Source organism: Myxine glutinosa, chromosome 3 (genome assembly GCF_964187855.1).
Source record: "Myxine glutinosa chromosome 3, kmMyxGlut1.1, whole genome shotgun sequence".
Taxonomy (NCBI): Eukaryota; Metazoa; Chordata; class Myxini; order Myxiniformes; family Myxinidae; genus Myxine; species Myxine glutinosa.
Window position 1 is genome coordinate 184717904 of NC_136263.1, and position 18543 is coordinate 184736446.

General features: G+C 45.8%; 1 protein-coding gene across 1 annotated transcript; it reads right to left on the reverse strand.

Annotated features, from left to right (window-relative positions):
* Positions 1–2037: 2037 nt before the first annotated feature.
* Positions 2038–13355, reverse strand: LOC137417148 (alpha-(1,3)-fucosyltransferase 7-like). The gene is made up of 3 exons (XM_068102942.2): positions 13005–13355; positions 7872–8046; positions 2038–4604 (listed from the first exon to the last, which is right to left on the reverse strand). Exons 1-3 carry the CDS (start codon positions 13232–13234, stop codon positions 3984–3986), a joined length of 1026 nt encoding a protein of 341 aa, XP_067959043.2. The 5' UTR covers positions 13235–13355; the 3' UTR covers positions 2038–3983.
* Positions 13356–18543: the final 5188 nt, after the last annotated feature.

The following is an 18543-nucleotide window of genomic DNA, read 5'->3' on the forward strand; positions in this document are numbered from 1 at the left end:
GAGTTCTTTACAATGAGCCATGTTTCAATTTTTTCCATGCAGCGGTTTTGGAGATATAGAGGTGCAACATTTTTCGGTTTTCCCAAGATGGCGCCTGTATCACATGACCTATGACGTCATGATTATCATTAAAATATTCTACAGGAGGAGGCGTCCTATGCTGAAAATTTTGTGCCCATCAGACCAACAGTTGCTGAGAAAAAAAATTCATAATGATCGGATGTGTTATACTTGTCGAATTATGACGTCATAACAAAGGCACTGATGGTCATTATTAACATATCTTATTCCCCAAGTGGAGTGCTTGACAATGAGCCATGCTTCAATTTTTTCCATGGAGCGGTTTCGGAGATATAGAGGTGCAACTTTTTTCGATTTTTTTCCAAGATGGCGCTTATACCACGTGACCTATGACGTTATAATTATCACAAAAAAATTCTTCAGGAGGAGCCGCACATATTCTGAAAATTTCGTGTCCATCGGACTAACAGTTGCAGAGGAATTTTTGTTTTATTCATACTGATCAGATCAAGTGTTGTACTTGTCGAATTAAGACGTTATAATTAAGGCACCGATGACATCACCATCAACAAACATTATTCCACATGGTGAGTACTTGACAATGAGCCATGTATCAATTTTTTTCCTTTGAGTGGTTTGGGAGATTTCGAGGTTTAACGTTTTTCCAAGATGGTGTCCGTACCACGTGACCTATGACGTCATAATTCTGAATAAAAAAATTCTGCAGGAGGAGGCACTCCTATGGTGAAATTTCGTGCCCATCAGACCAACAGTTGCAGAGGAAAAAAAGTAATACTGATCAGATGAAGCATTATACTTGTCAAATTATGACGTTATGATGAAGGCACCAATTACATAATCATTAACATATCTTAGTCCAAAAGTCCCCAAGAACCCAAAGACCCAGAAGACCCAAAATACCCAGATAACTGAAAGGACCCAATTACTTCAAAAGTTCTCGAGGACCCAAAAGACCCAGCAGACCTAAAAGTCCCCAAGGACCCAAAGATACAAAGTCCTTGAGCACCCAAAAGTCCCAAAAGACTCAGATGACCCAAAAGTCCCCAAAGACCCAAAAGTCCCCGAAGACCCAAAAGACACAGAAGAACAAAAAGGCCCGAGGTCCCAAAAGTCCCTGAGGACCCAAAAGTCCCAGATGACCCAAAAGTCCCCAAGGATCCAAAAGACCCAAAAGTCCCAGATGACCCAAAAGTCCCCAAGGATCCAAAAGACACAAAAGTCCCTCAGGACCCAAAACACCCAGGAGACCCAGAAGTCTCCAATGACCAAAAAGACCCCAAGGACCCAAAATAACCACCGGGTCCAGCAGGCAGGTATGCTACAAGGTTAACTAGATGGTAAGACTTATGAAACTTGCTTTCTTGATGAAACTTGCTCGAAGACCAATGAAAATTTGGTACAATGGACCAATGGGCTCACGTTTCTAGAAATGGTGCAATCTATACTACAAAAGAGCTATTTGGCTGTCACCATTTTCTCAGAGATGGCTGAACATATCAAAGATGGTCAAACTTTCAGAGATTCTTTTAAGGGGGAAAAAAAAAATTTGGAAAAAAAAAAAAAGTTCGAATTTATTGGGGGGGATTTTTTTTTAAAAACCTGATTTGTTACCCACGTTTAAATATGGGATTTAAAAAAAATCTTAATTGTAAAGGCTACACAGTCAACTTGGTGCATACCACAGGGCGGGGCCTGAGGCCAGCAAGCACAAATAACTTTGTACCACGGCAGGTTGCTATCCACCACGCGGTCTCAGGATTCTCTGTCTAACCACCGTTTACCTGTACCACGTGACTTTCCAATTGGGGAGAAATGGGGTCAGGTGTGCACCAATGTTATCTTAATTAGATTTGAATTAGGGTGGCCGAGCTTTACTGCCAGTGCATGCCGGACCATAATGAGCCAATGAATTGGGGAATGATAAGCTCCTCGTCTAACTTAATGTGGGAATAGCGCTGCATCAATGGAGGAAATGACAGACACAAACAGATTGGAAAGGAAGGTCAGCAAGGGATTTATTTATAAAAACAGGGATAATTATGCAAAACGAAAGGGGGAGGGAGACTCAAGGACTTTAATATTTAGTGGGGTAAGGGGGAAGAACGGTGCACATAAAGGGAACAATTGGGGAATGCAGATTCAAAATGTACAAGTGATCTCAAGCAATGAAGAATGCAGCGATATTTACAAATCAAAGGAAATGGACGAGATGCAGACTTAATCCTTTGCCCTATCTACCAGCTATACACAATACAAGGTAACCATCAGACCACACGTGGAGGGAGAAAGGAACACAAGATAGAGAAAGTACGAGGGTCAACTGCCTCTTGCTTACTGGACGGAAGCAGACGTGCTTGCATGGCCTAAGCCCTAAAGGAGGGGATAAATTTGGGAGCAATACGTGTGGTGCCAGGAGTGGGTGACTGTAGAGGATGCAGAGTGTCGTGCAAGAGAGCTGTGAATTCCATTTAGTGCATGTATATGAAGACAGCTAAATGCTTGAAGTATTTTAGCAACTATGTAAACAATGCAAAGTATCTATATGTATCCAAAAGACTCAGATGACCCAAAAGTCCCCAAAGACCCAAAAGTCCCCGAAGCCCCAAAAGTCCCCGAAGACCCAAAAGACACAGAAGACCAAAAAGGCCCGAGGAACCAAAAGTCCCTGAGAACCCAAAAGTCCCAGATGACCCAAAATGCAAAGTCTATAAACAATGCAAATTATCTAAATTTGGAGGAATCCCGACATCCGTGAGGTAAGTTGTACTTACAGAACTGAGGGAATATCTACTGTAATCTAGATTATATCCCACAAGGGTTGGGTACATACCGCCGATGCTTTCGATATTTAATGGTCAATTTAACAATCCGTTTGTTTGTGTTTCACACTGAATGAAAAATGTGAAGGTAGAGCATGGCGATTGTGATATACGACAGGTTCGACGACATGTACGGCTTGAACAAATTGGTATCAAAATGGCGGTGTGGAGAGTCAGCCGCCGTACTGCCGTAATGACATCAGACCACCGGCAGAGTTTGTGGGGGCAAGGGGGTCAATTCCCCCCCTAATTTTTTTCAGTAGTTTACAATTAAGATTTTTAAAAATCCTATATTTAAACGTGGGTAACAAAGCGAAATGGAACCCAAGTGCGTGGATTTCTTCCCCCAGCCACGGAAGATATCGCGGTATTTGCAGGGAGTGATGGGATTGGTTCAATCCTTTTCCAAAATCAGAATACTAACTTTGAAATTTATGATTTTTCACAAATGAAGGATTTTCACAAATGAAGCAACTTCGGAACGAAGCTTTTCTGCAATGGACGGATTAGAAACTGTTTGTGCCGAACCATGGAGGGAGAAAGATTTTCGTCACTGATTCTTCTTCACATAGAAGGCGATGTGAAGCTGATTCCAGAGGACATTGTGACCGTTTACGCTCATGGAAGGGAAGAGCGATTGTACCTACTTTAGTCATTAAGGTAAGAACAGTATTTATATTAAGACAATGTTTATGTATGTGAATCACATGTTTATGTATGTGAATCATGGATGTGAATTATGTATGACATTACACCACATTTTCAGAATCCTGATCAATTATACTCCTTCAAGCTATCGATTCCTTGAAATATTTTTATTCATCGCCAATTTATAGTTTTATTTCCTGTGCCGTGGTCCACAATGATAATGTTGCTGGCTTTTTGAGGAGGACCAATGGGAATGTGAGTGTGGTGGAGGTCACAGGGTGCTGGGTGTTACCAATGATCAATTTCTACCAATAATTTCCATTTGGATGATGTGCAGATGCCCTCAAAAGTGTTGCCAGTTCTTTTACTGATGTTAGAAATTGACAAGTTATTATCGCAAAAGTAGAAGGAAGTTTGAGTTGGAATGCACATACCTGATTTATTTGATTAAAGAAGGAGAGGAAAAAAAACTTGTTAGTTCCTATGCCATTGTTTGATACTCTTGTATGTTTTATATGCTGGAAAGTGAGGCACATGTTTGCAGATGTGACATAGTCGTTCATATAGTGAGAGTTGGAGTGGGTACTTGTCATGTAGAATATATTTTGTGTGCCAGTTAAAGTAAGCTTGATAAGCTGTATCATTATGGTCCAGGTAGTGAAGGTATGCAGCAAGTTCTGCTGGTGTTGAGAAATCATCAACATGAATGAAAGAGTCCGCAGGAATGAAATCCTCATAATTCTTTCTGGTTGTGCCAAGCACAACCGGCACGAGCCCTACCCGAAATGCATTATGCCATAATTTCTCAGTGATGTAGTCGCGAAATTCTGAGTTTTCAAATGAAAGGTAGAACTTGTATTTTGAAAGTGTGGCTTTCATGCATGTCCAATCTCTGCAAAGTCGTTCCCCGTGCCTTCCAAAGATTTTAATAGAGAGGTGTGGCTGTAGTCTGTGGACATATTTCACTCGAGCGAGGTGTTCACCCCAGTGTGATACCACCCACACAGCAAGCTCCTTTGGAGGTTTCATGGTAGGACGATGCACTTGGGGTGTGGTTGCGTTCATATTCGCTTTTATAGCAGAAGTATTTTTGTCCTAGAACAAGAAAAAGACGGCAAAGTTGACACGATTCCACTCTCAATTTGTCATTTGCTTTGTGGCAGTGATTGTAAATTTTCCTGATATGATAAGCAATATTATTTGAAGAGAAAAAAACCAAAACGATTTCTGTGCGTGACATTCTTTGCAAGGACATAATCAATTATATTTTTTGTCAAAAACATCAACAAAAGTTGAGGTGACATGGGGTAAAAACGCATTCACCACATAATAAATATTGTCTTTCTTATCAAAGTATTGTCGTGTGACTACCCTTGGTGAACACCTTAGGGTAGCACCGATGACCAAACGAGCTGTTACTATGAGGCTTTCAGTTCAAATGACGGAGAATATGCACGGGGAAGCAAGAGGGAGGGGGAGAAACCGGCACCTTTCCTGATCGGCTTCCACTCAACGTCTCCACACCTGAAAATAATAACTCAAACGCAAAAGGATTTAAAATGTACAAAAATAACAGATTTATTTCAATAAATGCCGGTACAGAGAAAATGCGTGATAAACTAAATTCCTAACTGGGATGTCCCCACAAACAGACCCAAAGACAGACGAAAGGGAAAGATAACTGAAAATAAATATGCTACTGTGTGCACTTAACTCTGATCGCTGGTGGGGTCTCGTCAGTATTCGTGGAAATCGTCCGGGGTTCGTTGGCTGGAACCGCACGTTCGTTGGTGGGAACTGCACGTTCGTTGGCGGGAACAGCACGTTCGTTGGCGGGAACCGCACGTTAGTTGGCGGGAACCGCACGTTCGTTGGCGAGAACCGCACGTTCGTTGGCGGGAACTGCACGTTAGTTGGCGGGAACCGCACGTTCGTTGGCGGGAACCGCATGTTTGTTGGCGGGAACCGCACGTTAGTTGGCAGGAACTGCACGTTAGTTGGCAGGAACTGCACATTAGTTGGCAGGAACCGCACGTTAGTTGGCAGGAACCGCACGTTCGTTGGCGGGAACTGCACGTTTGTTGGCGGGAACAGCATGTTCATTGGTGGGAACCACACGTTCAGTGGCGGGAACGAGGCCTCGCAGTGTGTCGCCCTCACTCCGAGCGAGCCAACAGCGCTCGTCCACCCGTCGCTCTTTCTTGGAAAGCCGCGGCTCTTCCTCCTCACAACCACCAGCAAGATCTCCATACATAGCCGTTCATGATCGCTCCCTTGAGCCCGAGAGAAAAATGCCACCGTTCGTACGAAGTCCATGTGAGAAAAAGCGCAAGAGGGATCTCGGTCAGGGCGAGGAGCCAAGGAGAAGAGAGCAAAATGCCCGTGACAGCGAAAAGCCAAGAAGAAGAGAGCAAAATGCCCGTGACAGCAAAAAGCCAAGAAGAAGAGAGAGAAATGTCTGCTAGCGCGTTCTTGGCACCTCTGAGCTCTTCATCACATACAAAGCTTTCATCTGCAGCTTAATAGAATACTCCTCTCCCCTCTGGGCTGGTGCTCCTGGATCACACTTAGCTGGGCTTCACGCTGTAAAAAAAAAAAAACTTTCAGGATCATTGGTCTCTTCTGCGATGAAGCTGATTCTAAGCGCCTTTCACTCATTCACCACAGACAGGTTTGGTGGTCTTTCTGTCTTCTACCGACTCCTCTCTGGCCTAGTTCCTCCAGCTCTTTCTGTGCTGTGTCCCCCAAATATTCCTGCAGGACGCACAAGAACTGCCAGCAACCCTCTTCTTGTAAAACTGCCAAAATCAAGACTCTCTGCTCACCTTCACTCTTTTATTCCTCTTTTTTCCCCACCTCTGGAACAAACTCCCACACTCTCTTCAATCCCACTCCTCTCTCCAGGTCTTGAGAACAGCTGTTCACCACCAACTCATATCTTCCCCCATCCAAAACCTTTTTTTCTCCCTTTCTATTTTCTACCCCCGTTAATACACCCCAAATCCACCTCTTTCAATCTCCGAATTAATTCCTGAAATTCCTAGTGGTGTCAATTTGTTTTATACCGTGTACCCCTTCCTTTCCCCTTCCCCCCACCCACCAGCCATCTCCCTTCCACAGATCTCCCAATGTCCTTGTTCTCGACTGTTATGCTTGTGTGCTTCCTTCTCCCTCCCCATCTTGTCTCCCCCTCCCTTTATTGTTTCACGTGTCCATTTATGTTTTTTGTGTTTTATGTGCTAATGTTTGCTAGCTCTTACACGAGCCTCGATGTTTTATTCAAATTTTTTTTTAAAATACCCCTAGGCCCTCACTAGGGCAGTAGAGTAAGCACAGTAGAGTAAGTAGGGGGTATTTAGGGGTATTTACAGTAGAGTAAGTAAATACCCCAAGACTAGAGGCTAGATAGCCGGAAGAATAAAGCAGCATACTACACTGACGAAGGGTTCTTTAAACAGTATGACGGCATTTTAAACCAATCGCAGTAGTTGCTGGAAGACAGATGACATGTAGAATTGTACGAACGAAATCATAAGACTTTAAACAAACAAAACAATACCTATTTTAGGGGGTCAAACTCTCCGTAGACCTCCTAAGACCCTGATTTTTTTTTTATGCCATGAACAAACGTTGGTACATCACGGGTGATGAAGGTTGCGATCAACTTGCATCGAAATAGTGTGTGTAGTTTCAGAGCAGAAAGCAAATTCCTATTTTGGGGGATAAAACCTGGAACTACTTTGACACCCGTTAGACCCCTTGAACCCTGATTCTTTTTTTTATGCCTTGAACAAACTTGAGTTGCAACATGCCAAGTATCATTTGTGCCAAGTTTTGTCACAATCCCATTAGCAGTTTCGGAGAAGTTGCAAGTGTTTACAGACTGACAGATTGACGATGCGCCATCCCATAAGCTCCATGGAACTGTGTTCCAGGTGAGCTAAAAATCACTGAGGTCTCAACTACTTCAACTGCCCCAATTATTCCCACCTTATTGTGAGGTCGACCAGGGAACGTTTTTGGCCTCGGCTTTCAAGAACCTGACGAATGACTAAGGGTGATTTGGGCAGGTATTTGTACTTTGTCAAGGCAATAACAAAAATAAACTTTGTGAAGCACACAGTGGGATCTTTAACGTCCACCAATTAATGATCGCAGACAGGACGCCGAGTTTAACGTTCCTCTGATGCATGGTGCCCTCATTGATGAATCGCCCTGCCTGCGAAACATCAGGGTGACAGTGCATAGCTGGTTCGACATTGGACTAGAGGCTAGATTGCCAGCTCATAGGTGTGTTGTAACCCGATACTATACAGTATATGATATTACTGCTTTTTCTGACAATTCCACCACTGTACCAACCTTTTCCACAATCTTCTCAAGCCAACCGTAAGGGAAGAAGATGTCAGAATCTCTTCGGTAGGTTAAAGTCAAATTGAAAATTCCGTCAAGGTGATTTGTGAAAGAATTTGGTGGAGCCTCCACGCAAAACCAAATCCATCGTTGATCTTGCCTCCTTCTTGTTGGCAACTGGTACCTATGTACAATAGGTTATGTGCAAGTTCCCATGTCACAAAACAAACTCATTTTAATTCAGCAACTTACGAGGATGTGCAAGGAAATTGGACACAGAAAGAGGTTATTTAATCCAACATGTCTGTGCTTTGTCATCACCATATTAAGTCAATATATCAGGTTATGGGCTTAATTTCACTATGGGGGAGGAGATGTGAGGTTGAAGAATCGAGGAGATTTGGGGGAGGATGGAGAGTTGATGATGAATCGTTGATGAAATTTAATGTGGAGTAGAGCAGTGGGACAGGCACAGACACATCACCAGATTGCTTTGATTTTATTATTACTCGTACATCCGCTAACTACGGGAGGGGCAGAAAGGGTCATTTCTCTTCGGGGTATATAGATTACATTCGATCTATTGTCTGGTCTCAAAAACATTGGGTGTGTATTCATTTACCAACTTTCTTTTCGAGAGATCGCCAAGTGGTTTAAGCATTCGAGCAAGCACTCCATTCAAAACCCTTCATGAACGGCTGGCTTTGCAAGCGCTAGCTAGCTGCTTGGTAAATGAGCACAACCCGGGCTTCGTCCCTTTCAGTTTTGTGTTAAACAGAAGGAGCGAGTTTCAAAATTTCACTACAAAAAACGCCACGTCGCACCACGAAGGGTCATGTTATTAACCCAACACTTATGGGGTACCGAGAATACAGTAGATCTTCGCTCAGTTCTGAAAGTAAAACTTATCTCACGCATGTTGGGATTCCTCCAAATTTCTTCATTTAGTGTTATAAACAGCATTAGCGCCTGTTAAAAAAGCTAATCATACGTGTTTGTGGTTCATAATATTCATTACTGTTCATTGACGTTCATTACTTCTGGTAGAGGCCGTTGCTTCCACGAAAACGCCATGATAAGCCATTAATATACGTTGACTCTCCGGAAAAACCCCTTGGGGAGGTGGGATATTATTGGTATTAATATTGTTTTGTAATAACATTAATATAACGCTATTATCGTTAGTTTTGTTATTCGAAGCGGCCTTGGAAAAACGCCACGATAAAGCTAACTTAATATGGCTATACACCTCAACACGCAACCCATTGACGGCAATGGCGGGGAAAACCCGCTCGGGGAGAAAACCCCCTTGGGGAGGGGGGGGGCAAATGAATGCGCTACAACCTTCATTATGTAACACTTGGTCATCGTGGCAAGTTTGGTTGAGATTGGACAAGTAACGACAGAATGTATTGGGGTCAAAAATTCATCTGCTGGGACTTCCAGGAAAGAAGTCGGTAATTCAAAAAGTGGATCTAGCGTGAATTAACGGGGGTAGAAAAGATCAAGGTTTTGTATGGGGGAAGATAAGAGATGGTGGTGAACAGCTGTTTTAAAGACCTGGAGGGAGGAGTGGGATTGAAGAGAGTGAGGGAGTTTGTTCCAGAGGTGGGAGTAAAGAGGAATGAAAGATAGAAGGTGAGCAGAGAGTCCTGATTTTGGCCATTTTTACCATAAGAAGGTTGCTGGCAGATCTTACGTGACCTGCAGGAATATTTGGGGGACAGAGCACAGATAGAGCTGGGGGAGAAAGGCCGGAGAGGAGTCGGTAGAAGACAGAAAGAACATCTACCTGCCTGTGGCAAGTGTGTGAAAGGCCCTCACAATCAGCTTTATCGCGGGAGATTCCAATTTGTCAGTCTTTTGAGAACTGGTGACAAAATGTCCTGATTAGTCTTTCCCTCCACCTAAACTTTTTATATTCTCTTAGCGACGGCTTCACCTGGGGAAAGAAACCAACAAGTCGCCCTTCGAGGCCTTTGAGGCCTAACCCTAACCCAAGCTGACTGCTAGACGTGTGGATGGACACGTACCAGCTGCAATCCCATTGTTGATTACAAATGATAACAGCCTGCATCAAGCTATAAGCAACTTATGATATCCTCTGACTTTGAGCAGATTTACTATGGAGAGCCAACTCTACGAATTTAGCCAGAGCCTTGCTTTGCCCACTCTGTGACTGATCAGAGCAGAATGTCCAGCACCACAGACCTCCCCATAAAGCTCGGTGGACACTTTCCATACCCGGTCATTGAGCAGACAACTGTGAGCTCCCCAGACACGGTAGCAGTTTCCTTTGCTGCTGACATGCTTAAATACAACCGCAGGGTGATCTTTGTTCTTTGGGGTACTGTCGCTTCCTTCACTACTGCCTGTTTTGTCAACGACGGGTGTAGGGCAACACTGCTCGATGCCCTGAATCATTTTTGTGTGGATTTGCCTCCTGGTGGTGGCCTCGTGTGCCTCACTGTGGAACGTGGTGTGTCCTCGGCACGACACTGACATATTTTGTCATCACTGGACCACCTATGGTACTACGTCCGTCGGATCATGGATGGTCAGCTGCATTTAACCGCCCATGGGGTTCGCAAGGACGAATGTTGTGGGTTCCAGGCTCACGTCCATCCTACCACAACCGGCATGATTTTCCAACCCTATCTTTTTTAGTCTGATTGCAACCTGGAGTATACCTGGTATTGGTGGACACCACCACCCCTTGTGCCACTACGTATACCGCTCCCGCTGCCTGTGCCGCTCTGGGTCCTGGAGGTCCCTTTGGAGGTTGCCACAGCTGTACAGCCTGGTATGGATCACTACCTTCCACCATCCATCGGTGTCCACTGTCCACTCAGCCATTCATCTGTTCTTCGGTGCTATCGCTGGCCGGCCCTCAACTATCCCCTGCACCCGACCTGCCTGCGTCATGCTTGGCGACCTCCTGGATGTCTGCACGATTGCATCTCAACCTGATTGTGTTGAGATTGCAATGGCATATATTTGCAGTCATGTTTTCCAGTGATTGCTGATTGTTGATGAACGCCTACGCATGTGATACCTTTTCCTCCGAGTTGTTTCCACCCCATTGGTGATTTTAGTTCAATTCAATCTTCATATATGACATGCTATACTGACACATGACATCCATCAATGATTTGTCCAGAGTCTGGGTACAATTTTACACAGCTCCTTTCCTATTCCATCCCATGGTGCTGCATGACGTCATCGCCAGACACCGAAGGGGTGAAAGGGAGATTCGTGCACTGAAAGGGAGTACTCAGTTAAAGTTACAAATTGGGATGAAACGGTGGTGGTTTAGGTATTCTATTAGCCAATTGATTCATAATTTAATGACTTTACGATTATTATTTATTTATTTTCCGTATTAATCACTTATTTATTTTCTTTCTCATCTGGGCAATATCTCGGGCACCTTTTGAGCTAGGAAGCTGATATTTGCACACGATAGTGACCAGGTGATGTGGCTATAAAGGATATTTAGGATTTATGGCTTAATCACTTAATAATTTATTGATTAGTCAATTAATCGATTAATTATTTAATTTGTTATTAATTAATTATTTAATTCGTTTTCAAAAAGTTAGATTCGAATGAAACACTGGTGGTTGAGGTATGCTATTAGCCATTTGATTCAGAAATCAATTATTTTACGATTATTATATATTTATTTTAATTTCACAATTAATCAATCAATTATTGTACACCTCTCCCTCCCAATACTCTCTTGTATTGTCTTTGTGCCATGTTTTAACGAAATCGGTCCATGCATGTCCAATAAATTGTTGGGGACACATTTACGTAATAAAATGGCCACCAGTCGGCCATTTTGGATCTGATCTCGAAAGAAAATGATGTGCATCTGTAAGCCATCATTCGTTATCTTTGTGCCAAGTTTGAACAAGATCGGTAAATGCAATTCCGAGAAATTGATGAAGACGTATTCAACATCGGGGTTTTTATACAACTAAAATGGCTGCCAGTAGGCCATCTTTGATCACAGCACATAACAAAATGATGTGCATATGTATACCATCGCATATTGTGTTTTACCATCGCATATTGTGTTTTACCATCGCATATTGTGTTTTACCATCGCATATTGTGTTTTACCATCGCATATTGTGTTTTACCATCGCATATTGTGTTTTACCATCGCATATTGTATTTTACCATCGCATATTGTGTTTTACCATCGCATATTGTGTTTTACCATCGCATATTGTGTTTTACCATCGCATATTGTGTTTTACCATCGCATATTGTGTTTTACCATCGCATATTGTGTTTTACCATCGCATATTGTGTTTTACCATCGCATATTGTGTTTTACCATCGCATATTGTGTTTTACCATCGCATATTGTGTTTTACCATCGCATATTGTGTTTTACCATCGCATATTGTGTTTTACCATCGCATATTGTGTTTTACCATCGCATATTGTGTTTTACCATCGCATATTGTGTTTTACCATCGCATATTGTGTTTTACCATCGCATATTGTATTTTACCATCGCATATTGTGTTTTACCATCGCATATTGTGTGTTTACCATCGCATATTGTGTGTTTAACATCGCATATTGTGTTTTACCATCGCATATTGTGTTTTACCATCGCATATTGTGTGTTTACCATCGCATATTGTGTGTTTACCATCGCATATTGTGTTTTACCATCGCATATTGTGTTTTACCATCGCATATTGTGTTTTACCATCGCATATTGTGTTTTACCATCGCATATTGTGTTTTTCCATCGCATATTGTGTTTTACCATCGCATATTGTGTTTTACCATCGCATATTGTGTTTTACCATCGCATATTGTGTTTTACCATCGCATATTGTGTTTTACCATCGCATATTGTGTTTTATCATCGCATATTGTGTTTTACCATCGCATATTGTGTTTTACCATCGCATATTGTGTTTTACCATCGCATATTGTGTGTATACCATCGCATATTGTGTTTTTGAAAATTATGAACAAAATAGGTCCATGCATTTCCGAGATATGGTTGAAGACGCACGCACGGATGAACGGACGAGACCCAATCCCCAAACCCACATTTTGGACTAAGTCTAATGGGGGCTAACAAACGATCAATAATTTCCCATGCCTTACCTCATGGATTTTGGGTACCATCTGAACCCGGAATTGGGAATGATAAAGAAGTCTGCAGCATCCATGTCACTTTGGTAAGTGGAAACGATACAATTGTTGTAGCCATATCTTTGGCAATCATGTCTCTCTCTGGTTTGCGGCATTCCTCCCGGTGTCCACCAAAGGAGTATCAAAATAGAACTATCTGCAGAGAAAAATATCACTTTCACAACAATGTGATAAAACTCCATAGTTTATTATCGAGCATTCTGCTTTTAAGTGCAATTCCAAAAGCATTGTGAACTTTATTGAGAGCAGGGGTTGGTAAACTCTGCAGGCAAGTTAGCATCCAACTCTCATCCACCTGCACAATGTACATCATCATTGTGTTACTTATAAAGCAAATCTAAAAGAGTAAAGTTCTGCAATGTAAGAAGTTTGTGTAAAACCTATTGCAGAAATTTTAATTTCACTTATAAAAAGGTGTTAAAGGGTGTTTGTGCATTTTTGGGATCCAGTAAATGATGGTAATTTATGGTGTTTATCCGGAACTAACATTCTTCTCACCGTTGAGTGATTTGTCTGGTGTTGTATCAAGTCTGTTTTGTTATCGTTACTTATTTTGTAGGTGTTTGAAATTTCCGTGTCTAAGCCCAATTCTTCCAAAAATGTTTGAATGTAGAATGTTTTACATACAAATGCAATATTATTATTTGCTTTATCAATTGGACAATAACATATTGTGTTTGAAGCTGCCTTAAGCAATCACGTGTCTCTGGATTGTTTAAAATTGACTTTGGATTATTGATTCGAACTTTCTTTTCAAATCAACAACTCTCCTTTTCACATGTTTCTCTACCTCCTCCAACCATAAAGCCATTTGTGTGTTTGGTACTTTATGTTTATCAATTTGTTCTTTCATCCATTCGCCCAGTCCCATCATTGTAAGTTCCATTGCTTCAGTCCAGTTTATTCTTTTATTTTCTCTATGATTTGGTCCTTTTGTAAGTAATGCACGTAATCTTTTATCTTTCACATCCAGGTGATTCTGAGATCACCTGTGATGACGTGTGTATGATGTGGATCTTTGAATGCGGAATGTTCACAATTACAATGATGGGTGTTATTTAATCACTAGTGGGGTCACCCATGGGAATCCCTCGGGCATGGACGTGTGTGACATTTGGACACCTTGATTTAGATGCTGCACATTAAATTTTACAAAATGGTTACTGGCAATTCATGAGATCCAGAAATGGTGTAATGAACACAATTTATTTATTTCACTTAATATGTGACCTCTCACTCCTCTCCACCTGACACTCTCCTCTCTCCATCCTCACGCCTCTCCAATCCCACTCCTCCTCACACTCCACTCCAATACCTCCTAACACTCCTCTCCAATACTTCCTTACACTCCTCTCCAATCCCTCACACTCCTCTCCAATTCCTCACACTCCCCTCCAATCGCTCCTCACTCTCCTCTCCAATCGCTCCTCACTCTCCTCTCCAATTGCTCCTCACTCTCCGCTCCAATCGGCCCTCACTCTCCAACTCCTTGCTCCCCACTCTCCAACCCCTCGCTCCGTGCTCTCCAACTCCTTGCTCCCCACTCTCCAACCCCTCGCTCCGTGCTCTCCAACACCTAGCTCCTCGCTCTACAACCCCTCGCTCTCCAACCCCTCGCTCTCCAACCCCTCGCTCTTCGCTCTCCAACCCCTAGCTCCTCACTCTCCAACCCCTCGCTCCTCACTCTCCAACCCCTCACTCCTCTCCAATTTCTCGCTCCTCTCCAACCCCTAGCTCCTCACTCTCCAACCCCTATATCCTCACTCCCCAACCCCTAGCTCCTCACTCCCCAACCCCTAGCTCCTCGCTCTCCAACCCCTAGGTCCTCGCTCTCCAACCCCCTAGCTCTTCGCTCTCCAACCCCTAGCTCCTCGCTCTCCAACCCCTCGCTCCTCACTCTCCAACTCCTCGCTCTCCAACCCCTCGCTCTCCAACCCCTCGCTCCTCGCTGTCCAACCCCTAGCTCCTTGCTCTCCAACCCCTCACACCTCGCTCTCCAACCCCTCGCTCCTCACTCTCCAACCCCTCGACCCTCACTCTCCAACCCCTCGCTCCTCACTCTCCAACCCCTCGCCCCTCAATCTCCAACTCCTCGCTCTCCAACCCCTCGCTCTCCAACCCCTCGCTCCTCGCTGTCCAACCCCTAGCTCCTTGCTCTCCAACCCCTCACACCTCGCTCTCCAACCCCTAGCTCCTCGCTGTCCAACCCCTAGCTCCTTGCTCTCCAACCCCTCACACCTCGCTCTCCAACCCCTCGCTCCTCACTCTCCAACCCCTCGACCCTCACTCTCCAACCCCTCGCTCCTCACTCTCCAACCCCTCGCCCCTCAATCTCCAACTCCTCGCTCCTCACTCTCCAACTCCTCACTCCTCGCTCTCCAACTCCTCACTCCTCACTCTCCAACCCCTCGCTCCTCTCCAATTTCTCCTCACTCTCCAACCCCTAGCTCCTCACTCTCCAACCCCTAACTCCTCACTCTCCAACCCATAGCTCCTCACTCTCCAACCCGTAGCTCCTCACTCTCCATTCCCTACAGCCTCACTCTCCAACTCCTCGCTCTCCAACCCATCGCTCCTCACTCTCCAACCCCTCACTCCTCTTCAATTTCTCATTCCTCTCCAACCCCGAGCTCCTCACTCTCCAACCCTAGCTCCTCACTCCCCAACCCCTAGCTCCTCACTCTCCAACCCCATGCTGCTCGCTCTCCAACAACTAGCTCTTAAACCCCTCGGTCTCCAACCACTAGCTCTCCAACCCCTAGCTCCTTGCTCCTCACTCTCCAACCCCTCGCGCCTCGCTCCCCAACTCCTAGCTCCTCGCTCTCCAACCTCTAGCTCCTCGCTGTCCAACCCCTCGCCCCTCACTCCCCAACCCCTCACTCCTCACTCTCCAACCCCTAGCTGCTCGCTCTCCATCCCCTCGCTCTCCAAACCCTCACTCTCCAACCCCTAGCTCCTCGCTGTCCAACACCTAGCCCCTCGCTCTCCAACCCCTAGCTCCTCGCTCTCCAACCCCTCACTCCTCACTCTCCAACTCCTCGCTCTCCAACCCCTCACTCCTCACTCTCCAACTCCTCGCCCCTCACTCTCCAACCCCTCGCTCCTCGCTCTCCAATCCCTCACTCCTCTCCAATTTCTCGCTCCTCTCCAACTCCTCGCTCCTCACTCTCCAACTCCTCGCTTCTCGCTCTCCAACCCCGTGCTCCTCGCTCTCCAACCCCTCGCTCCTCTCGAATTTCTTGCTCCTCTCCAACTCCTCACTCCTCTCCAATTTCTCACTCCTCCCCAACCCCTAGCTCCTCACTCCCCAACCCCTAGCTCCTCACTCTTCAACCCCTATCTCCTCGCTCTCCAACCCCTAGCTCCTCGATCTCCAACCCCTCGCGCCTCGCTCTCCAACCCCTCGCTCCTCTCCAATTTCTTGCTCCTCTCCAACTCCTCACTCCTCTCCAATTTCTCACTCCTCTCCAATCCCTAGCCCCTCACTCTCCAACCCCGAGCTCCTCACTCTCCACCCCCTATCTCCTCGCTCTCCAACCCCTAGCTCCTCGCTCTCCAACCCCTCGCTCCTCACTCTCAAACCCCTCGCTCCTTGCTCTCCAACCCCTCGCTCCTCGCTCTCCAACCCCTCGCTCCTCGCTCTGCAACCCCTCGCTCTTCACTCTCCAACCCCCCGCTCCTCACTCTCCAACCCCTCGCTCCTCACTCTCCAACCCCTAGCTCCTCGCGCTCCAACCCATAGCTCCTTGCTCTACAACCCTCGCTCCTCGCTCTCCAACTCCTCGCTCCTCACTCTCCAACCCCTCGCTCCTCACTCTCCAACGCCTCGCCCCTCACTCTCCAACTCCCCGCTCCTCACTCTACAACTCCTCACTCCTCACTCTCCAACCCCTCACTCCTCGCTCTCCAACCCCTCGCTCCTCTCCAATTTCTCCTCATTCTCCAACCCCTAGCTCCTCACTCTCCAACCCCTAGCTCCTCACTCTCCATCCCCTAGCTCCTCACTCTCCAACTCCTCCCTCTCCAACCCCTCACTCCTCTTCAATTTCTCACTCCTCTCCAACCCCTAGCCCCTCACTCTCCAACCCCTATCTCCTCACTCCCCAAACCCTAGCTCCTCACTCCCCAACCCCTAGCTCCTCACTCCCCAACCCCTTGCTCCTCGCTCTCCAACCCCTAGCTCTCCAACCCCTCGCTCTCCAACCGCTCGCTCTCCAACCCCTAGCTCCTTGCTCCTCACTCTCCAACCCCTCGTGCCTCGCTCCCCAACTCCTAGATCCTCGCTCTCCAACCCCTAGCTACTCTCTGTCCAATCCCTCGTTCCTCGCTCTCCAACCCCTCGCCCCTCACTCTCCAACCCCTCACTCCTCACTCTCCAACTCCTCGCCCCTCACTCTCCAACCCCTCACTCCTCACTCTCCAATCCCTCGCTCCTCTCCAATTTCTCGCTCCTCTCCAACTCCTCGCTCCTCACTCTCCAACTCCTCGCTCCTAGCTCTCCAACCCTGTGCTCCTCGCTCTCCAACCCCTCGCTCCTCTCCAATTTCTTGCTCCTCTCCAACTCCTCACTCCTCTCCAATTTATCACTCCTCTCCAACCCCTAGCCCCTCACTCTCCAACCCCTAGCTCCTCGCTCCCCAACCCCTAGCTCCTCACTCTTCAACCCCTAGCTCTTCGCTCTCCAACCCCTAGTTCCTCGATCTCCAACCCCTCGTGCCTTGCTCTCCAACCCCTAGCTCCTCACTCCCCAACTCCAAGCTCCTCGCTGTTCAACCCCTAGCTCCTCGCTCTCCACCCCCTATCTCCTCGCTCTCCAACCCCTAGCTCCTCGCTCTCCAACCCCTCGCTCCTCCAACCCCTCGCTCCTTGCTCTCCAACCCCTCGCACCTCGCTCTCCAACCCCTTGCTCCTCGCTCTGCAACCCCTCGCTCTTCACTCTCCAACCCCCCGCTCCTCGCTCTCCAACCCCTCGCTCCTCGCTCTCCAACCCCTAGCTCCTCGCTCTCCAACCCTTAGCTCCTCACTCTCCAACCCCTATCTCCTTGCTCTCCAACCCCTCACTCCTCACTCTCCAACCCCTCGCTCCTCACTCTCCAACTCCTCGCTCCTCACTCTCCAACTCCTCGCTCCTCGCTCCTCTCCGGTCTCAATCATTTTGGAAATGGAAGTTTCCACGCAACGCATGAATTGTCACGATCATCAAGAGGAAGTGTCTCGTCATCATCAAATGACAAATGGCAAGTAAATTACATTGTGAAAATTAAGGATTTCAAACAAACCTATTTAAAGGGTATGCGCACATAACTAATAAATAAAAAAACCAAGAAATATCTCTCGGTAATTTCCTGAAACATATTTAATTTCCGGATAATAATGTTGAATGAATTAAGAACCAAGAAATATATGTCATTTTGTGACGAATGTCATCAAAAGTAAAAGTAATATATCTTAACGGAAAAGAAAAAGCGAATTTTTAATATATGTCGACATT